Raw genomic sequence first — 21,434 nt, 5'->3', positions numbered from 1 at the left:
TTTTGCATAATATATCAGTAAAGGAAAATCAAAGTCCACCCCCTTCCTGGGAAAGTGAACAGATAGTTCCTCTAGTGAGTGTTAAGTCTTGCGTAATGGTGAGTTGATATAAGAGCGCACTAATTACTCCCAGTTTCACTCTGTCCCTTGCATCTAGTCTGGTGCAGCTGGTAAGCCATTTGAGATCACCAACCAGCAGAAACTGCGAACATTAAACATTTTCCCCTACGTAAGTTTTCGATGTTTCAGGAGCTGTACTGGCTCATTGAGGAGTCACAGCGATGTCAAGCGCGCCGCTCCCTCGGGCTCCGCCGGCCGCTCGCAGTCGTCACCCCGCGCAACGCCGGCGACGCGGCGGCTGCGAGCGGGGCGGGCGCCGGCGGCGGCAATGGGGGAAGGCGGCGGCCGGCGGGCGGCAGAGCCGGAGCGCTTGGCGCTGGAGCTGGGCCGGGAGAGGCGGAAGCAGTGAGTCCCGCGGGGGCTGCGGCGAGGCCGGGCACGGCGGCGAGGCCGGGCACGGCGGCGGCACCGGGAGCGGCTCAGCGGCACCGCCCGTGCGGGGCTCCCGCCGCCTCCCTGCGGCAAAATGGTGGCTGGCAGCGCGGGCCAGGGGAGCGGGCTGGGCCCACGGTGTGGCCGGAGCCCCTCAGCGCGGCCCGGCTGTGCCGGGAGCGCCGCTGGCTCTGCTGGGCACCGGGAAGGGCTGGCCCAAGGGATGCTAGTGGCGCGAGAAGCCCGAAGAAGCGGAATAAATAATGTCAGCCGTAAAAGAAGATAGGGCCGGCTGACGTGGTTAACCGCAGCAGGCAGCTCAACACCAGGCAGCCGCTCGCTCCCTCTCCTCCCAGTGGGATGGGGGGAGGAGGAAGGAAGGGTGAAAGAGATGAATTTGTCGGGTTGAGACAGTTTAATAACTAAAAAGGAACAACAACAACAAAAAGGAAACAAACCCAAGAAAAGCAACTGATGCAAAAACGTCCAGGTACTCACCACCAGCGGGACAGTGCCTTTCACCAGTCAAAGCAGCCCCAGCAAGCCCCAACACCCTAGTTTTTATTTCTGAATACGGCATGATATGGTATGGGATATCCCTTTGGTCAGTGGGATCAGCTGTCCCGGCCATGTCCCCTCCCAAATCCTTGTGCACCCCTGGGCCTCACTCCTGGGGTGAGGAGCGGAAAAGGCCTTGACCCAGTGTAAGCAATGCTCGACCATAACCAAAACATCACTGTGCCAGCAACACAGTTTTCATCACGAATCTGAAACATAGTCCCATAGTTCCTACTATGGAGAGAATTAGATGTGTCCAAGGGAAGCACAGTACACTGGGCTGAGAAGCCACTTTGGGGGAAAAACAGAGAAGACTTTTACATGGGCGCATGCCTCGCTGTGGGCAGACAAATAAAATGGACCATGTGACACTCTTTATGCACACTTCTTTTCCACAATGTTGAGTAAAAGTGGAAAGCTGGATTTCACCCATCTTTAGTGTCAGTAAATATCTCTGAGACCTCTAGGTAAGGTATCATGTCTGCATGCAGTTTGCAGGGATGAGGACTTGCTCCTGTTAGAAGTCAGTCTCCTTGCTAAAGCAGCAGTTGTTTCAGTGCTGTGATAATTGTTGATGCTCATGTCTGGTGATACTGTTTTTTCCCCAGTTTGCTTAGGAAGCTACATGTTTTTCCCCATGTTAAACAACATGGTTGCCTTTTAAGTGTTAATAAGTGAAAACAGGAAAGGTCAGAAGCTCCTGTGCTGCCTTAATTAAGACTCTTAATATTTACATTTACATACTATTTTCAAGCATTCTATGCACACTGGGTTTTTTTTGCCTGAACAATGTTTCTTTCAGTGTCTGAACTGCAGACTTCTTCAGACTCGTCCTGCAGTTGTGGACTTTATAAAACGTTCATTCATAAATGGAAAGGGAAAACCCAATACTGACAGAGTCAAAATGGCACCCTATGTATTCAAAATGGCACAAAAAGTATCTTGGACATACTTGCACCAATGTACACGCAAATGGCCTTTGATAAATCTCCTGACTTAGTATTTTCTCAGGGTAAATAGATGAGTTATCCTCTGCATGCACCAGTTCTTTTACCTGACACATGATCCTGATATTAATGGTGATCAGGTAAAAAGTTGAGTTGTGGTGGCTTACTTAAAAGCAAAATATATATTTAATAAAAACCTTTATGGTGATGGCATAAAAGCAAAATGTATATTTAATAAAAACCTTTATGGTGATGGCATGACAGTAAGAGACTTTCAGCTCCGGGTGGGTTGTACGACTTTTCTTTGTGTGCAAATAGACAGTATTATTATTGTCTATTTCCCAGGAGTTTTTTATTCAGCTTAATTGCCAATGACCAGGCTCGTTAGACGTCTCCATCTGAACCAGTGGTGTGTATAGTCAATGGATACAGAAAAGCTTTTTGAAGGTGTGATTCATCTGACCTACTTTGCCTGGCAGTTCTAGTGTGAGATGACTCACACCCTAGGAGGTGCCAGTTTCTTTCTCTCCCTTGGGTAGAAAGCAAGCTGAGGATGAGTGGCTTGCAGATGGATGTCTGCATTCCTTCACTGCCATCTCACCCTTGTCTTCTTTTTACTGGCATATCTGATTATTGTGCCAATTAGGCAGTTTGCTAACAGCCCACCTACCACTCTTATTTAGCAGTCATGAAGAAGAGATTTTTTACTTCACAGAGTAAATTGAATCATTCATGTCTGTAAGGGGTCTGTTCCTAATGTGCCTACTGATTCTCGATGATTGTAGATGTAGTGCTGTGAAATCTTTCAAAATTTTTTCTGACTGTAATGAAAGTCAGCTCAAATCTGGCTCTGTATGGTTGTGATCAAGATTCAGCACACGTTTTGATTGGGAAATGTCATGGCAAATGTTTCTGGGAGAGAGGGAGAGAGAGAGAGAATGCATATATATCACTGTGGTATACTTATTAGACAAAGAGGTCTTAAAGACATATTTATGCATGTCAGCTGCTTAGTAATGTTGATGGAACTGTATGTTGCTTCAGCTTGTGAGATTTCATTTCTTGTGGCTTTCCTTAACAGGAAAGCTGCAGCATTTTTCCCAGCACACTACTGACTGCAAGTGTCAGGAGTCTGTAGCTTTCAATACTGAGTGTGCTCTTCCATGTGGTGTCCCTGCACTGTGCAATATTGTTTCTGCTTTCTTCATAGATTCTGAAGGCATCTGTGCATTTTATCTTCTACAGGACTCAGTAAAGATATGCCATATTATAGAGCTGATGCCCTAGAGCTGATGACTTCCCCTGAGCTTCTCCTGACTTTTCTCCTGAGTTTCTCTCTTCACTATAGAAAATTGCTTCAGGCAGCCTTTTGCCTGATACGTGTTCCAGATGTCCAAACCTGAGTAGCAAAACGTGCAGGAAAATTGTTTTCATCCTAAGTGGCTGCCATTGTCAAGTAAAATAAAACTTGTAGACAGCCTTAAGAAGAAATTTAGCGGGTTTTTCTCTTTTGTAGTTTTAATCAGAACCTTCTTATCTGAACTGCACACTTCTCATTTTCTTCTCAAGAGCTTTTTTGTAATGCTTAGCATGCAAAGATGTGGTTAGGTTCTCATGATGACTTAAATGTGAGGTTTCAGGATTTACAGGCTTTCTTCTGTGATGACTGTAAATTGTCCATTGAAATGGAGAAGATTTATAGGCCTTGAATTGTCTAATTATGTTTAACACATAATTAGGTTGCATGTAAGAAGTGCAGTGCAGTGCAGTCCCTCTAAGCACAGACAAGTCTCTGGGCAGGTAGGCAGTTATACACAGCTGCATTAAATTCAACTAACAGATACATGCCATGACCTTCTTTCCTATCACATTTAGAAATAACTCCAGAAATGCAAAATACTCCGATACATTAAATCCCAGTAACACTTACCAAGCCGCTCAAAGTGGTTTATTTCTACAGCTCTTCTCTGTCAGGGCAGGGATTGCATTTTACTGAATATGCACTGCCAAAAATAGTGCATATATAGTTTCACCCACTTGATGAATTCTGGGTGCTACTGGTGTATTAAATGTTTGATAACTATTATACTTAAAAAAAAAAAAAAACCAAAAACAAAAACCAACCTGGTTTCTGTTGCCACACAGAAAAAAAGACTTTCTGCCAATGTAGCAATTACAGTGTGACACCTGACAATTTACCATTTCTGTGCATATATTCATCAGAACAAAATATAATTGGAATTTGGCTTCCAGTTTTGTTAGTGGTGCAGAAAGAATAATAAAATCTTAATAAATTTTTATATAGTCTTGGGATGGTAACAGAAATTGAAAACTAGAAACACTGGATTTTAAGAACTCATTCTTCCTGTGTTTTCCCTCTGCATCTGAGCACTTAGTTAAGATTTCTTTGAAAACAAAAACAATTTCATTTTTATACAGCTCAGCTCTGGTTACAGCTTTGACTGTTTCTAATTTTCAGTGTTATTTCCTCTTAAAAAATCCTATTTTAGCACTCACTGACATCTTAATTTCCTCTTTTCCAAGCTCTGAGAGGTTGATAGAAACCTGCTTTGCAGAAACCTTATCTATTTGTGTTGAAATGATAGCAGCAATGTGGGAAGATTTTGTCTTTCTTCTTCCTAGCCAACTGCCTCTTTTATTTGGAGTGGGGGAAAACAGGCAGCAGCAATCAGATTTCCTTTGATTTTCCTACATCTAAAGCTTTTTGAGTCATGTTTCAAGGCTATCTTTGGCTGACTTTCACCTTGTCCTTTTTTTCTCCAGCAAGTTAGCAGTGCTATCATTATTTTTTGCCAGTGTGCCCCCTGTCTAATATAATGTTGGTGAAGACAAAAAGAGCAATGGAGCAGGGATGGTCCCACCTCTCCTTGCCATTCAAGAAGTCTGTCCTACTGTTCTCCAGCGTGTCTCTTTCACTGGAAACAAAATTGGTTTACCTTAGATTACTCTTCTTTGTATTTCTTTGCGATTTCAGCTCTTCAGCCCTCCTTATTCCAAGCTTACCTATTCAACTCCTTATGACCAGTTGGTTTGCTTCTGCAGCTTGCCGTTGAAATCTGTTGTTTCAAGCTATGAAAAAGAATTGTCACCAACTGAATGTGAGCACAAGGAGTGCAAGAGGTGATGCAATGTCTCAGTAATCAATCTGTCATCAGAGCTTTGGTTTTTCAGAGGTTAGATAATTACTTCTTGAAGAACATTTCTCATGGACATGTTCAGAAAATGAATATCCATGTTGACAATGAAACCTCTCCTTTAAATGTCTCTCCCCCCCCCAAATATTACAGGCTAATAATTTTCTCTCTTGCATGTTTTAATGAACTAGGCTAAGGTTTCAAAGACACCAGTAATCATACTGGCATTGTAAAGCATTTCCCAAAGGGCCTTCTTTGTAGAGTTTGTGTTCTCCATTCTTTTGGAATATCTCAATTTGGGCACTGAAAAATTGAGGTACCCAAGAACTATTGACTGTTTTTTTGAAAGGCTGGCCTTCCAAACTTAACTTTAAAGGACAAAACCACCAACTGCCTCTGCATTTTTGTGCATTGTGTTTTTTGCTTGCACCTGTGCCGGTGTGGTCTGACTTCCTGAGACCTCACAGGCAGGAGCATTTCTCCATAGACATCCCCCTCAAAGAACCAGGCTGTAAGCACGAATATAGTCAATAACTTATCAGTAATGTCCTCTTGATGTGATCAAGATCATGGGGTTCATTGTAAGACACCAAACTACCATCTGTCCCTTTGAAGGATGAGAGTCACCCTGCACCTTGTCTGAAGCATGCCAGGTGGGTTGTGCTCTTGTCAAAGTCCCCTGCTACCTTCTGCTTTTGGTCATACCTTCCCAGGCAGAAAGAGACTGGTTTTCATGGTACCTTTCAGCTTTCTGGCTGACCAGTATACAGGATTAATCAACGGGCTTAAATATATTTCCTTATAAAATGGTGCCTTGAGGTCCTGTATTTTTTTTTAACATTCATCTTACTTTAATTGCTCACTTTCTTTTCTGATAGTCATAACACATTGTTTGTTTTGATTGGTTTTGATATGGGTGCAATTTAGGAAATGACTATTAATCACTGCATAGTAAGTCAAAATGAAGAATTAATTCAGAATTTTAAATAGCACATCTCTCATGCATATTCCTGTTTTAAAGGACATACTTACTGGGCATCTTCTTTTGGAGGAAAAATTGGGGTCAATGTTCCCTCTACATTTTTTTTTTAATTCTGGTAGTCGGCTAGAAAATTATTATATTTTAGGAAATGTCTGTCTTGGGTTTTTGTGGAAGTAATTTTATTCACCAAGTAGAAATGCTTCATAGTTTTAAAGGTACTGTAGTAACCATAGAGAAAAATACATTTAAGAATGGACAAGATAATGTAACTACATAGGAATGACCAATAGATACTTCCTCTGAAAATATATTTGATCTTAATTTTTTCTAATTTCAATAATAGGACTAGTACAAGAGCCATTTATTGGCTATTGTAGCAATTTACTGACTTCTCTTAATACCACAGGCAGATGCTTGAAAGCTCAATATTCGAACTGAGACACACTGTAACAGAGCTGGAAAAAAGTCTTAGTAATGTTGAAAATGAAGGTAAGTGAATTACAACAGTCTTGCTAATTGATTAGGAAACACAGAAAAATAATTCTTTTGGGAAGGCCCTACAAGGGTTCACATTGTTATATAGAAATTCAAATTTTCACTTTTCAAACATGACTAATATAACTGTGGTGCCTCACATGTAAAATTAAGAAATGCTACATGTGACCACGCTAGGGTTTTTTTGTTAATTATTAATGAAACTATGAATAATATGAGTTCACAGAGTTGGTTAATATTCTGACCACAGTAAGCCTAGTGAAAATTTTCCTTGATTTATATTTTCAAGCTCTTTTATATGCAAAGATGCTTATTATGAGGATTACTAAGTGAAGACTTTGTCAGTCCCAGTTAGTTACAAGGAACAGTTTTAAAAAATGCTTTTGCTTAAAATGACATGAACTAATTGGGGAAATATAATAATTCTGTATTTGTTTTTTAAGATACTGATGTGTATTTGTTTTTTTTAAGATAATGAATGGAAAACCAGATATGAGACACAAGTAGAATTGAACAAACAGCTGGAAAGGCAAATTAATATGCTTCGAGATAAGGTGGAGCTTATTCATGGAAATCCAGCAGGTAGAAATGGATATTCATAACTTTTTCAATAGAATTAGTGGGGGTTAGATATGTTGAAATTATATCAACAGGTCACAATTTTCTGCTTATTTGTAGATAAACTGTCCATTGTTCACACCTTTGATAAAATGCCTGTGGTAAGTACGTGACGTTTAGTTGGCTTAACAACAAATCACAGTTTAGTTGGAAAACTTGTATAGTCTTTGTTTTATCATGACAAAAGATTGCAGAAGCCTGGTCTGGAAGCCAAAACAATCAGTTCTGCTTATGTTTTTATTGTTTCATATATGCAATTGCTTATAAAGTATAGAGTAAAATCCTGAATCAGGAAGTACATAAAACCTGAATGGTGGGAAGAGTTACGCAGTGATTTTTTTACCTGAATGAACGTTTTATAATTGAATCTGCAGTAAGGCATGTGAGATGGAATAGCTGGGCTAGATGTATGAATAAATTAAAAACATTAAACCTCATGGAATCATTTAGTCTTTGACGACTCTCACAGTAAAAAAATGTCTTCAGTTGTGACCAAATGGAATTCCAGCAGTTTCAGTCTTCTTGTTCTGTCACTGGGCACTGTTGAGAAGAGCCTGGCTCCCTCTACATTTCTTGCCATCACATATTTGTACACATTGATAAGAACCCCTGGGCCTTCTCTTCCCCAGGCTGAACAGTTGCAGACCTCTAAGCCTTTCCTCATCTGTCTGGTGCTCTGGTCTCTTAATCATCTTCATAGCCCCGTGTTGGACTTGCTCCACGAAGTCCATATCATTTTTGTACTGAAGTGTCAAGAATTGGACCCAGCACTGCAGATACATCTCACAGATGCTAAGGATAAGGGTCAGATGACCTCCCTTGGCCTGCTGGCAACATCTTCCTAATGCAGCCCAGGCAGCCACAGGCCACCCTTGCAGCAAGAGTCACCTTGTTCACCAGGACCCCAAAGTCAGTGTCTCCCAGGCTGCTTCCCAGCCAGTCAGCCCAGCACATACTGGTGCCTAGGATTATTTCTCCCCCAGGGACAGGACTGCAGTTCCACTCCACAATGTTCCTCTCTGCCTATTTCTGCTGCTTCTTGAGGCCCCTCTGCATGGCAACACAATCCTCTGTTGTATCATTCAATAATCCCAGTTTTGTGTCAGCTGTGATAACCTAGATGAATAGTTGCCGTAACATTTTGCATAGTATAGTCACAGGAAAACTCCCCATTTTACAGTAATTTTTTGCATCACTGAAGGAAGTATCTGGTTTTTTTTTTTTTATTTTATTGTATTCCTTAATGCACTCATACTTTATGTCCTTTATTTCAACACAGCATAAATTTTTTTTTCTGCAATCTTGAGAAGAAAATGCCAAGGAAAAAGCCCAAGTAGTATTTTGTCTTCTAAGGCAGTAAATGAAGTAAAAGATCATTGTAGATTCAGAACTGCTATTTCTTTTTCCTTAGCCTGTCATCTGCTGAAATATTTGACAACTTTTTCTGCTTCTTAGCCACTTTTATAAATAGGGATGGTAGATAAAGATGTGATAATGCCTTTGTAACACAAGCAGGGACAATGAACATTACGAAGCAGGGCTGTTTTGATTTTTATTCCTGTTGCTTATACTTACAGAAGTATACTTACTTACATCTGACTTTTTTTGGTGCTTCAGATTCTGAAGATTAATGGTAGTTTAGTGACCCTAGAGGCTGCATGCTCTGTTAGTGGGAAGGATGCTTATTTGCTGTAAGCAGGATGTGAATAATTAACTGCTTTTTCTGATGTGATCCATGGCTTTCAAATAGTCAACATTTTTGCCAGTTTTAGTGTTGTCCTAGAGACCATGGTGTTTTGTAGGTAGGCAAGATTTTTTTCTTTAACAGCCAATTAAAAAGAGAACAAAATCTTCCCCATTCCCACTTTCCTGTTTCACTGAGTTCATCTGAAGATACAATTGGGATTATGTTCAAAGAAAAGTCTTGAAGACAGAACCCTGATCTAGAAAATTTACAGCAGAGTCTGCTTTGGACAATGTTATTCCTGTCAGCCTGTAAAGCACAGACTGGCGTGCATAGTTACAGCATCACTAGTATTTATTTCAGTCCAGTTGCCAGTACTCTCCTAACCAATCCAATTACATCTTGCCAGGCAGTCCAGGAGGCATTTACCAGTGAGATAATCTCCTTTCCCACCAATCCTGTACATTTTTAATCCCTGCTAAATACTGCATTGCCTCCTCACTGAAGAGCCGTGGTTCTGAGAGGTTTGGTTACTGTTCCCATAAAAGGAAGAATGCCAGCCCAGCTGAAAGGTTCATACTGCCAGAAGGAGTCTAGAAGAGAGCTTGAAGAGTCCTGGGCTCACTTAGTGAAGCCTGGGAAAGTCTGGAGCCCATGTGCTATGCTATGCCAAGTCCTTCCTTTTTTCTTCCATCTTGGAGTTAATAAATACTCCTGTTTGGTAAAGGAACGAAAAGTGCTTTAAGGATTTAATGAAATGTTTCATTTTTTCCTTGTTTTGATTTTTTTGGAGATGAAAAGAGCAGAAAAATATTGAGGTATTATGTGGGCTTTACTGTTTTTTGGGTTTGGGGTTTTTTGTGTTTTTTCTTTAACTGAAGCCATCAGAAAAGTCAGTGTTTATCTACAGATACTCTTGGACAGTGAAGAGCTGCTTTTCTTTTTATATATATATAATTTTAGAAGACAAAACATTGGTTAAAATACACAGTTAATTTTTCATGGTGTTCAAGCAATTAAGTTTGTTCAAATTCTTTTAGGGTTTTTGGGAATTGTTCAGGGGATTAGGGGAGAATATTTAGCTTCTTCAGAGATGAGGATAAAGAGCAGATGTGAGTGGTAGAAAAACAAAGAGTTTTCAGCCAGTCATCAATATACATTTGCTCAAAGTAAAAATGCTGAGAGTGGGTATATAAAGCATCGTGTGTGTGCCTGTAAAATCAAAAGTATACTGTGATATTCAGCTTTCAACTTGCATATGAATAGGAAATATATTCCTATATGAAATTATACTTCCTAAGTGTATTGCATAGGAAAGGTTTCTTCTCTGAAAGGGTTGTCAAGCAATGGAAAAGGCTGCCCTGGGAAGTGGTTAAGTCACCATCCCTGCAGGTATTTGAAAGACACATATTGTGGCACTTGGTAACATGGATTAGTGGTGGACTTGGCACTGCTGGGTTAATGATTGGACTTGATTATCCCAAAAAGGTTGATTCTGTGATTGTGTGAAGTTCTGTGGAAAGATGGAGAAGTAGTTCTTTCAGCAAGATGATGCAATTTCTAGAACGTAGCAGCAGTAGACAGTAGATTTTGTTTTGAGCAACATATTTAGAAAATTAAATATTGTTTTCAAGTATTTATAATCTGTGTTCCCAAGAAACTTAGAATTATAATTATTAGAGTTATTAGAAGGATCTCTAACAGTTCCTCATTTACTAAACAATTTTTGCTGTATTTAATGGAGTTATCTCGAAGATACTAAAGAGATTTAGCTCACTCAAGCTAGTCTTTTAAGGTCCTACTATACTGAAAAGAGGGAGAAAAACATGTCTGTAGAGTAATTTAACCAATTTAGACATAGGTAGCATAAAATATTTTCTTGATATCAAGTACTACAGGGAAAATAAAAAGAAAAGAGATTAGTCATCAGGGACCCTGGCAATCAGCAGGCTATAAGAACTTGAATGAAAGAGAAGAATACAAATGCAAATTCTGGAGTGATGAACAAGGAAGCACAGAGGATTTTCTGTGTTGAAAAATTGCAGTAATTGTTGCAGATGGCTTGCACTATTTTTGCTTTAGAATTAGAATTGTACTGATGAATAATTTATTTCTATTAAAAACACCCCTACACCATTTATATATACAGTTATCATTCTGAAGTCCTTATACTGATATGAGATAATCCTTTTTTTTTTTTTATTAGGAAAAATGTGGATGTCACATAGCAATAAATGCTGAACCAATACCTTGAACACAGAAATTCTTACTGCCAGGATTTAGAAAATAATTTTTGTGTACTGAGGGCAGATTAAAAATAACAGTGACAAGGACAAGGGAGTTCCAACAGTGAAAACTGTTTAGTCAGTAATTTCCTTTATGTCCAATGAATAATACAAATGTCATACAGTACTTCAGAAATAATTACAGAAGGAATGCATTCTCTCTAAAGTATAACAAGATGTGAATTTTACTTGCTTCTGTTAAACATGCTGCTTTCATTTGTTTGCATTTTTTCATAAAATTAATTTTAGTAAAGTACATGTTCTTTGCTAAGCATAATTTCCCATATAAGCAGAAAGAAAACTATTCCTCTCTCTCTCACCATTTCTGCAAGAATGAATCTCTAGATAGCAGCTTTAGTATGCAAATACTGAAATGCATACTGCAAAATCAGTTCAGAAGAGCACACTCCTGATAGCATTGCCTTAGCAACGCTCTAGTTAAGATTAGCCCAGGAACCAGGGTTTCTGTGATAAATCACCATTTTTCCATAATGTCCAGCACCACAGAGAAGAAAATTCTAACATTAAGGACCAGATACTTGCTTTGCAAAGCTGCTTTTCTATAAGGACAGTGACCACAGAGCTGATAGCTTCACACAACCACCTCAGGGTTTTTGCTGTCAGTTTTAAACTATAGGCAAAGTGTGTGGCAGTGTCACACTGGAGACATACGTGATTGCAATGTGACAGGAAGGGAATCTTGGGTTTGTGAAAACATGCAGTGTTTTCAGTGTTGCACTTTGTATTTCAGTAGGCGTTGATAACTGCCTATAGGGAACATCAGCACTTTTAATGGCATCGGAAATTTTGACAATTCTCCTAGCAAGTGACCCTTAAATGAACCTTGTTGCTCTTCCTCGGTTAAGCCATCAGTGGCTGTATGGAAAGAAAAAATCTGGTATCCTAGCTTTTCATGAATCCTGGAAGTATTTTGGGGAAAGTTCTGTCTCTGGTCTGACTGCCATGAGCTGTTATCCTGCCTCCTCACAGACTTCCCCTTCCTACTCCTTTCATTTGACCTCAAATAAATACTTCAAATACCTCCAAGAGACCATTTTTCTTTTCCTTGTCAAGTTGACATTAGTTGTTCCTCCTGATGGCCTTGCTCAAACCAGAGACTCTCACTCAAATCACTTTGTGGTGTACCCAGAGGCAGAATACACTTTGTCTTTCAAAGAAAACAATCAGGAAAATCTTGGAGTCAAGTGACATTCCTATCTGTCAGTTCTCAAGAATTCCTTAGCAATTGATGGGGATTCTGGGATGTTTTCCAGAGAAAATGTCTAAGGAATCCAGCCTTTTTCAGGCCTACTAGGAGAAGATGCTAAATGAAACATTTCTGAATCAGCAACGCCTTGTACTGTCAATCCGAACCACAGCGCTGGAGGTCTCCGTTTTACCTTCGCCTGCCCCAGTCGGCCCATAACCCCTGTGAGCACTGTGTGAAGATCACTGAGATAACGATTTAGGGAGTGAGCATCCCAGCCCTATTACGGCGCACTAAAGCGGTTCCTCTCCGGGTCCGGTTTGGAATCTAAGGATGATGCTGACCACAAGGGGGCGCTTGGCATTTAGGCAAGCGCAGGAAGCCTTTCCCTGCCCGCCCTGACGATTTCACAGGATCCAGGTGCATGTTGCCTGGAGAAATACGCTATGCTAAATTATTTGTAGGTATGATTTTTTCTGATTATGATTTTTTAAATTTTTGATACCAATCTAAAGTCAATTTCCATTTCACTAAAACTAAAGATATATTATTTGGTTTTGCTACTAATGGGTTTAAAATGGTAGGTTAAAGGATTCAATTAAGTCGCCTGATGAATGTCAACTCCTTGTGTTGGAGGGAAGGGAGCTTATTTTCTAAAAAAACCTTAATTAAAAACATCAAGTAGAATGGGTTGCAAAAGGCTTCTTGTGTTGCTTTTTTTCCCCAGCACAACTGACAGATATATTGCTTCTGTTCTAAATTGTGGAGAAAAATTAAAGAGGAAGCAAATTGCCATAAGGATCATTAGTCTGCATGAGCAGGGCTCTGATGAAAACAAGTTTGACCTGCTTGATGATGCCGTGGATTTCTCACCTTGTCTGTTATGAAATAATTGTTAGAAATTGTCAACTCTGTTGCCACTGAGAGCAGGGCAAGGAAAAATCCAGAATGAGAGCAACTTGTGTGGGCGGCCTTAAAATTCACTTGCAGTATCTTTCCATATAATTTCATTTTCTTGCAATATTAAGCCAAGTGTGTAACTTCAGTCAAGTGAAAGGAAAATGGTGGGGGAAAAAAGAACTGGAGAATTGGTGTCCCCTTTGTGAAACTCTGGGCTTCGTCATTGCTGAGCACAAGATTAATGTGTCTTTGCTCTGAGAGTGAATCATGCTAAGCACCACAAAAATCTGTTATATAAAGGAAGTATTCATTTAAAATCTCAGTGTGTCTTTTTAGCTTTTATACCAGCTTGCTCAGAGTGGTTTGACATGGATGATGTATTGAAAACTAAGGACCTTAAATTCAGGTTAAATGGCTTAGTCAGCTTATGTCTTCTTTTCAGGCATACAATGTCCCTCTATTCATAAAGCTTAATAGAAGAACCTGTAATGAAACTACCTTAGGAAAAAAATTCAAGGTTCAGTTAAACTATTTCTATAAAGTTTTTCCAGAACTTATCATAGTGGTTCATCCTGGAGTTCTGTTGACAATTTTTCATTCTGTGGGGAATCTGCATAGCTGGGAAGCTCCTTCTGGTTCGCTTGAGTTCTCACTGGTCCTTGCTTTGTTTTAGGCTTTTTCGTGATATAAGAACTCTGCTACAAGTTAGTGTCACTGCATGTTTAAAGTTCTGTTTTCTGTGAACTTTTGTGTTGTTTTACAGTATGAAGCACTAAGCTGATTGTACAACCATGATCATAGAGAATTGAATCCATTTTGGTGAGATTTCTTTCTGCATGCCTCCCATAGGATTCAGGAAAGGCAAATCTAGCTCTCAGTGATTTGGCTGAGTTGATACGCCCTTGTTTCTCACTTCTTGATTTGTATTGATGTACAGCAGCTAAAACCTTCAGATATACAAGGACTCTGCTAGTTCCCCAGTAACTGCCTTGAAAGTAGGAGTGGGAGATAACTTACAGCCATTCCTGGCTAAAGTAGACCTCTAGAATCTCTCTGAAGTTTTGTCTTTTAAAGTTTCTGAGTGTCTGGTTTTGAAATTGCATTCTGTAGTGTTTGGGGACTTGGAGAGGTCTTATAGTTAAGTAGGAACATCTGTGTGATGAGATTTCCACAAGAACTTCAGTACTGCCATACAGATCTGTGTGTCATCAATTAGCTTCATGGATGCAGGAATAATTGTTCTCAGGCTGGGTTAGCCAAGTTCCCCAGGTATTAGCTGTGAGAAAGGCAGCTGGATTGGGATTTGAACAGGTTGCATATTAGAGATAGAAAACCAATAGCAAGTTGGTAAGAAAAACTCAAGAAGTGTGCCTGAAATCCTGCCTTTGCTCCAGAAATAGACATGACGTTTCAGCCTTTCTCACTTTCTCCATCTCCCTCTGTGCAAATATTTGTATTTCTGACTCATTGACAGCCCAGCTTCAAAAATTGTCCCAGCACTAGTTAAGTGTGACGGTGGCAAGGTCATTCTCTGGCTATGAGAATGCAAACTCCTGAGGAAGCAGAGGACTAAAATGTAACTCAACTAGTTTATTTCTGGGTTAAATTTTTAAGATGTTAGAAGAGGCTCTCTTGCCCTGGTAATATGTGTAGAGCATCCTTGCCAGGTTGAGCCCTGTAAGAGGGATGACCTCTTGGAAGCTTTGTATTGAGACTCCGTGAAGGCTTTCAGCAGCAAACCAGGCAACTCAATTCAGCTTGGTTTTATGGGCACCCACAACAGCAACAGCTCAGATGCCTCCTTGTTATCTGACAAAAGCAGATGTGAAGAATGTAAGACATTGCATAGACTGCTTTATTAGCAATAAGATGTTAAATTCTGCTTGAACTGTAATTACAATTCCAGTCCTACATTGATTTTGGGCATAACTTCCCAATCTGTAAATTCTGAGCATTTTATAGCTTTCTTATTTCACAAGAGATTTGTGATCATGGGTTTATTACAATTTATGAGGTAACTGTATACTTTTAGTCACATTACCAACCTATTTCCGTCTGCCTGCTCATCAAAAGCAGTGTAGTGCATGGTTTGTTTGCTTGCATTTGGATAACATCCTTGCTCCAGAGCTGAATGAATGCCCAGGCATCTGCAGTGGACCAGCTGCATTGGCAGCAAAAAATAGACTGTGCTTCTGAAAGGACTAATGAAAAAAAAGATCTAAAAGTAGTTTACTTTGTAAGTGAAAGAGCTCAAAGAAATTAGAAGAGTACAATCACTGAGAAGATACCAAATTGCTCTGTTTTAGGTAATAGATGCAACACCAAGTCTTGCTGTCTTATATAACAATGATAGAAAATCTAGTAAAAAAAACCAAATAGGTTGTTGTGGATTTACATAGAACAAATCTTGAGAGCAGCATGAAATTTTGTATTTACTGTATTTGAGCTTACTGTGGTAAAACAAAATATGTAGTAGGTGGTATAAAAGGTTTTGTACAAAATATGCTGTCACACGGTTATAATCTCTAATGTGCGGTGAGGTCAAGAAGGCAAAAAAATTCAGTTTCCTAGTTCAACACTGCTGAGGTCTTCTCTGTCTTGTTTAATTCTGTAGAGACACTGATGCTGAAATGAAGTAGCACATGACCCTAGTGGAATTAAGCCAAATCTTCTCTTTAATCTGCAGCTTACTTTTTCTCCTTAAATTGGCCAACATTGCCTGAATTGACTGTAGGAGCCCTCTGTATTTGGACAAAGATTTCATCTGCATTCAAGGTACTTCTGCTTTAATTAGGAAAAAAACCCCTTCAACTACCCCTCAATTCTTTTCATGTCTCCAGTATGCCTGTTGTAACAAATTAAAGTTAATAACAGTTCAATGAGGGGTAAAATACTCTTCAAAAATACAGCTCTTCTGTATCTCTTTTTTTTTCTTTTGAACAGTGGGAGGGGTTATTCTCTCTTGCAACATGTTTTACTAGTACTGTGCCTTTCACCATGCTCCTGCGAAATCTTGATTTTAACAGAAATTATTCCCAGGGAAATCTTAATGAAACCCAGAATTTTTAAAATTAAAAATAAAATTTGGAGCCAAATAAGTAATGTTTTATGCAGAAAACTATGCAAAAGAATAAAAGTTGCAATAATCTGCAGATGCTAGAAAAGACTGGAGACTTAAAACAGGCAGATGTAATTTTTTACCAGCAGCAAGAATTCATAAACTCTCTGAGAAATAAACCATGGATGGATACTGGCCTTCTGGATCTGAGACTAGCATGATAAATAGAGAAAAATTTAAAAATTCCCATGGAAAGGGAAGGGGAAAATATTTGGAGAACTGTTATCTGCTTTCAGTGTTTAACAGGAAAATCTGGTAAACAAAGGCCTAGCAAAGCATTAAGGTCATGAGAAGAACTAACTGATTGTTAAGGGTATGGTTAAGTAATCAGTATAGAAATGAAAGGATTAATCTATTTTGACTAAGGAGGTTCTTGTGTTAGAAATAAAAAGAAAAAAAATCTAAAACAGATATTTATTTTACACAGGGGACCTGAGCAAACAAATGGAAGAACCTGACTGACCAGTAATGTAATAGCATTGATAGCAAAAACATGAAAGGATAACAAGCATTAAAGATACACACTTGCCAGGAAAGAGAAAAACAGAGATAGATGTGGTATGTAGTAGATGTGAGAGACTTTGACAATAATGTTGTTGATTCTTTCTTCCTCAGCTGTTTGGATAAATTCATCTTGAGGATGGATTGGAAAACAAAGTTTAGTCACAATAGTATTGGGAAATAATATTGAAATGTACATTGAAACAATATGTCTCAAACATTAGGACACAAATATTTACTTTTCTACATGTAGCTGTCTACCTCTTTGCTAGGTCTTTTAAATCCTACTCTAGGCAGCCACAGGTCTCATTAATACAGTTAGCTGAGTAAAAGATTTGTATCTAGATTTATTTGGTTAGCATCTTCAGCAGAATGATTGTGTAAGCAAAGTCTTGAAGATGTTTCAGTGCACAGTAGCCTGTTACTGCTCCAGAAAGACATGTCTTGTGTAACCCACGTGTCACATCTGCCACATTTGAATGCCTTGTACTCTCTAGAACAACTCAGATGGAACCAAGTTGAGCTCTTTAGCTGAATGAATCAGTGAACATCATTGGTTGTCTTCACTGTAACTCTTAGTAGGAGTTCGGTTCACATTTGGACACTCAAATCTAAATACCCTCACCTCAGACTGAATCTCATACATCCAGTCAAATATACATATAAATATAATAGTTGGATAGATGAATTTGGTTATAATATTATTAGGCTACTGACAGAAAATGTACTGTACGCTGGACTTGTAAATAAATACTAAAAACCAAGTGCTAATAATGATGAGGCACAAAACTCAATGGATAATTAGCACATTTTCACAGAAAATAATAGATAAAAGGGACAGAATGCTATTTTAGATTTTTAAAACCTACAAGAACATTGAAGAAAAACCAGTCAAAAAACCTGTCAGATCAAGTGATTATGAATTCATTCACTTTAAACTAAACATGTATATATTGCTTATGTTTTAAGTAAAGGCAGAAACAAAAAAAAAATGCAGGAGAAAGGAAAAAATAGCAAATGTCAGCAAGTGCTTGGAAGAAGAATTGACAATAACCAAATCCTAAGGAAAACTCAAAGAACTGGATATGCTTAAAATAAGGGAAATGCATAATCCATATCTTAGGATTCTGAAAGAACTGACTTGTCACATCACTGATCTGATAGCAAGTGGTTCTAATAAATATGTGCACATTGTGTGCACTGGAGAAAATCACTTTTTTTTTTCTCCAATTTTAAGATAAAGATAGGAATAATTGTAAAATTAAATTGGAATACTTAATAATTAATATAATGGATATATTAAAAGGACCCATGGTGGGCAAACCTGTTGACATTCTGTGATGAAACAATAGTTCTGTTGTCATAATAAATATAGTAATCTTGTTCACTGTGACCTCTGATAAAGATATCATGTCACATGGGAAGTGACTGATTAATTTGGAGAAAATGAAAATGAGTAGATTTGTTAAAAGAGTAAAGAGCTGGCAAATGGAACATGATAGCGGTGATTAGTGAAGGAGTCTGCTGGGACAGTACAGTCAGAGGTCTTCCAGGACCAGGTTTAGAATGAATCTTAATATTTAATGCATGACCTTGATACACAAAGTAGAATTAGATTGTGATATCTCTCTCCTGAAACCAATTATATAATATAATTGGGATCTGGATGTGATTTAGAAAAAGACAGTGAAGACTAGATTATTAAAAATGTGAGTAAAATTTGATAGTGTATACCAAAGGATTTAGAAAATAGTAAAGAAATTATGTTATGAATTGAGAACTGATACAACTGCAGAGGAGTATCTGGGTATTCTAGCTGATGCCTTGTTGACTGTGAGCCATCACTGTGCAGCTGTGCAAAAGGAAAATGTAATCCTAAAATTTATAAAGGTAAAGAAGTATTACTGATATTGTTCAAGGCAGTGAGATGGCTTTTGGAGTACTGCATACTGTAGGCCAGTTCTGTTCTCCAGCCATAAGAAGCCTGAGCTCCAGCCTGGTGCACAAAGGGATTACTAGGGTGTTAAGATGAAAGGACAGCCTGCTGTATGAAAGAGAATTTTTTCAAGTTCAGCTTAATCATCCTAGCAGAATGGATGTGGAAAAAAGACACTCATGTCTTTAGTCTGTACATGCTAGGGACAAACATAAGGGAGGAAGAACAGTTATTTAAAACACATTTAAGCACAAGAACAAACAGATGCAAACTGACCTTGAATAATGATAGAATCTTAGAATTCTATTTGGTTTGGGTTGGAAGGGACATTAAAGACTATGTAGTTCTAACTCCCCTGCCATGGGCAGAGACACCTTACACTAGATTGTCTTACTGAGTGTCCCATCCAACCCTGTAGACCTCTTGGGATGGGGTATGCACAACTTCTCTGGGCAACCTGTACCTGTGCCTCAACACCTTCATAGTAAAAAAAATTTCTTCCTAATATCCTGTCTAACCTGTTCTCTTTCAGTTTAAAGCCATTACGCCTTGACCTGTCAATACATAACCTTTGTAAAAAGTCCCTCTCCAGCTCTCCTGCAGGCCCTCTTCAGGTACTGGAAGGTGCTATAAGGTCTCCTCAGAACCTTCTCTTGTCCAGGCTGAGCAACCCCAACTGTCTCAGCCTGTCTTCAGAGGAGAGGTGCTCCAGCCCTGTGATTTTTGTGGTCCTTATCTGGTCCTTCTCTGCTGCAGCAGGTTCAGATCCTTATCTTGGGAGCCCCAGAGCTGGATGCTCCAGCTGGGATCTCAAGAGAGCAGAGCAGAACTGGGCAATCACTTCCTTTAGCCTGTTGGCCACACTTCTGATGCAGCCCAGGACACGGTTGGCTTTCTGGACTGCAAGCCACATTGCCAGATCATGTCAAGATTTTCATCTACCAACATCCCCGAGCCTTCCTTCTAAAAACCGCTCTCAATCCATTCTCCAGAAAGGATACACATTCTCCCTAGACTTCCTATTATCACTAACGTACCTATGGAAGCTTTTCTTGTTGCCCTTGACATCCCTGGCTGTTTAATTCTGTCAGGGCTGTAGCTTTCCTAAACTGATCCTTGACTGTTCGAACAATCCCTGTATTCCTCACAGGCTACCAGTCTGTTTCTACCCTCTCTTACCCTCTCTAGGCTTCCTTCTAGAGCTGAATTTGTTCAGGAGCTACTTGTTCATCCACATAGGCCTCCTGGCATGTTTTCCCAAATTCCTCTTTGTTGTAATGCAGTCTTCCTGAACTTGGAGGGCGAAAATCTGTGTTAGAAACTTCTATAATGTCTCTACTGGATATAATGCATCAAGTTATCAATGGGATTATGAAAACAAAATTCCTGTGTTAGAAGTAGAGGAGCACCTGCGTTGGATGTGTGTTTTATTTCCATTACACAGCAAGCAAAGATTTGGCCAGTGCCAGTAACCAAAAAAAGGACTCTACTGCTGTTAATCCTTCCAATTGTAGAAAAGGTAGATGGCTGCACATCTGAGACAGTCTCTCCACAAAGTACTGCTTTCTAGACAAATTGATATGAGTTACCTTTGATGTCCCATGTGGCTCTTCAACCAGCCCAGCAAGTGGTTTGAAAATGGATGTGCTGGTAAGATGTGAAATCTTCTTCCTACTTAAAAAGAGCCATCAAGGGGAATTTTGGTTAGAACAAAGGAGCAATCCTGACTGGTCACCCCAAGGTGATTTTGCTAAGATGCCAAGGAACAGCAGTGTGGAAAACTGTACCTGTGTCATTTTAACACAATGGAAATGTGCAGTGCATAGCTGATAATTGTAGCATATGTTTAATTGCCTTTGTCTCTGCAGTGTGCCAGCCAGAACCATGAAAACAAAAAATGCACAGGAACCAAAGGGAATGACAAACATCATAATGCTTTAAGAATAAGGACTATGGTGATATCTTTATAGAGAACAGAAATAGTTGTAAAACACTGTTTTATTTACCATAATCACAGGGTTCCTTAAAGAGGGTTCTTAAACAGCAAGAAGAAGAGAAGAAAAGTCTCCAGAATCAGCTAAAGGACTATGAACTTAGACTGGAACAAGAAGCAAAGGTTTGTAATCACTCTATCCCTCTAGACTGTAAAAGCTGTTAAGTTGTATGACAGACACTGTGTGTGGAACATGCAATAGAATAGTTCCACAAAATGTGTCACTGGAGAAAGGTTCTGCTGTGTATCTGAATCTTCTCTATGGTTCGGCTTTTAAGGTTTGTGCTCAATTATAGCCTATATCTTGTTTTAACTGTAGGCTTACCACAAAGTTAATGATGAGCGGCACATGTACTTCTCAGAGATCTTACAGGTAAGAAATGTGTGACTCAGTAACTTTTAATACTTTCTTAATAAAATAACGACATCTGTTAATGCCATTAGATCAGGGTGTTTTATCACTTCACTTGTATATCAAATATCTTACAAAAGCTGCTTTTCAAAAAGTTTAAGAGCCATAAATTGCAAGACTGTACAGTTTACTTATTTTAAATATTTTTTTT

General features: G+C 39.2%; 1 protein-coding gene across 5 annotated transcripts in view; it reads left to right on the top strand.

Moving 5' to 3' along the window:
* Positions 1-387: 387 nt before the first annotated feature.
* CCDC169 (coiled-coil domain containing 169) overlaps positions 388-21,434 on the top strand; it is a 46,885-nt gene continuing 25,838 nt past the window's right edge. For 4 of the 5 annotated variants that reach the window (XM_066176014.1, XM_066176015.1, XM_066176012.1 and 1 more), the window contains exons 1-6: positions 388-465; positions 6,541-6,623; positions 7,101-7,211; positions 16,010-16,098; positions 20,896-20,994; positions 21,191-21,244. In XM_066176014.1, the coding sequence (XP_066032111.1) occupies positions 389-465; positions 6,541-6,623; positions 7,101-7,211; positions 16,010-16,098; positions 20,896-20,994; positions 21,191-21,244 (513 nt within the window). In that variant the 5' untranslated portion in view covers position 388. Of the gene's footprint in view, positions 466-6,540; positions 6,624-7,100; positions 7,212-7,307; positions 7,349-16,009; positions 16,099-20,895; positions 20,995-21,190; positions 21,245-21,434 lie in introns of all 5 variants that reach the window. The other variant, XM_066176013.1, reaches the window with a different exon arrangement.

This window comes from Chamaea fasciata, unplaced genomic scaffold (genome assembly GCF_029207755.1).
Source record: "Chamaea fasciata isolate MVZ Bird 193981 ecotype frontalis unplaced genomic scaffold, bChaFas1.0.hap1 SCAF_2, whole genome shotgun sequence".
Classification (NCBI taxonomy): Eukaryota; Metazoa; Chordata; class Aves; order Passeriformes; family Sylviidae; genus Chamaea; species Chamaea fasciata.
Note: the sequence above shows the minus strand (reverse complement) of the source record. Positions and strands in the feature narration are given on the sequence as shown.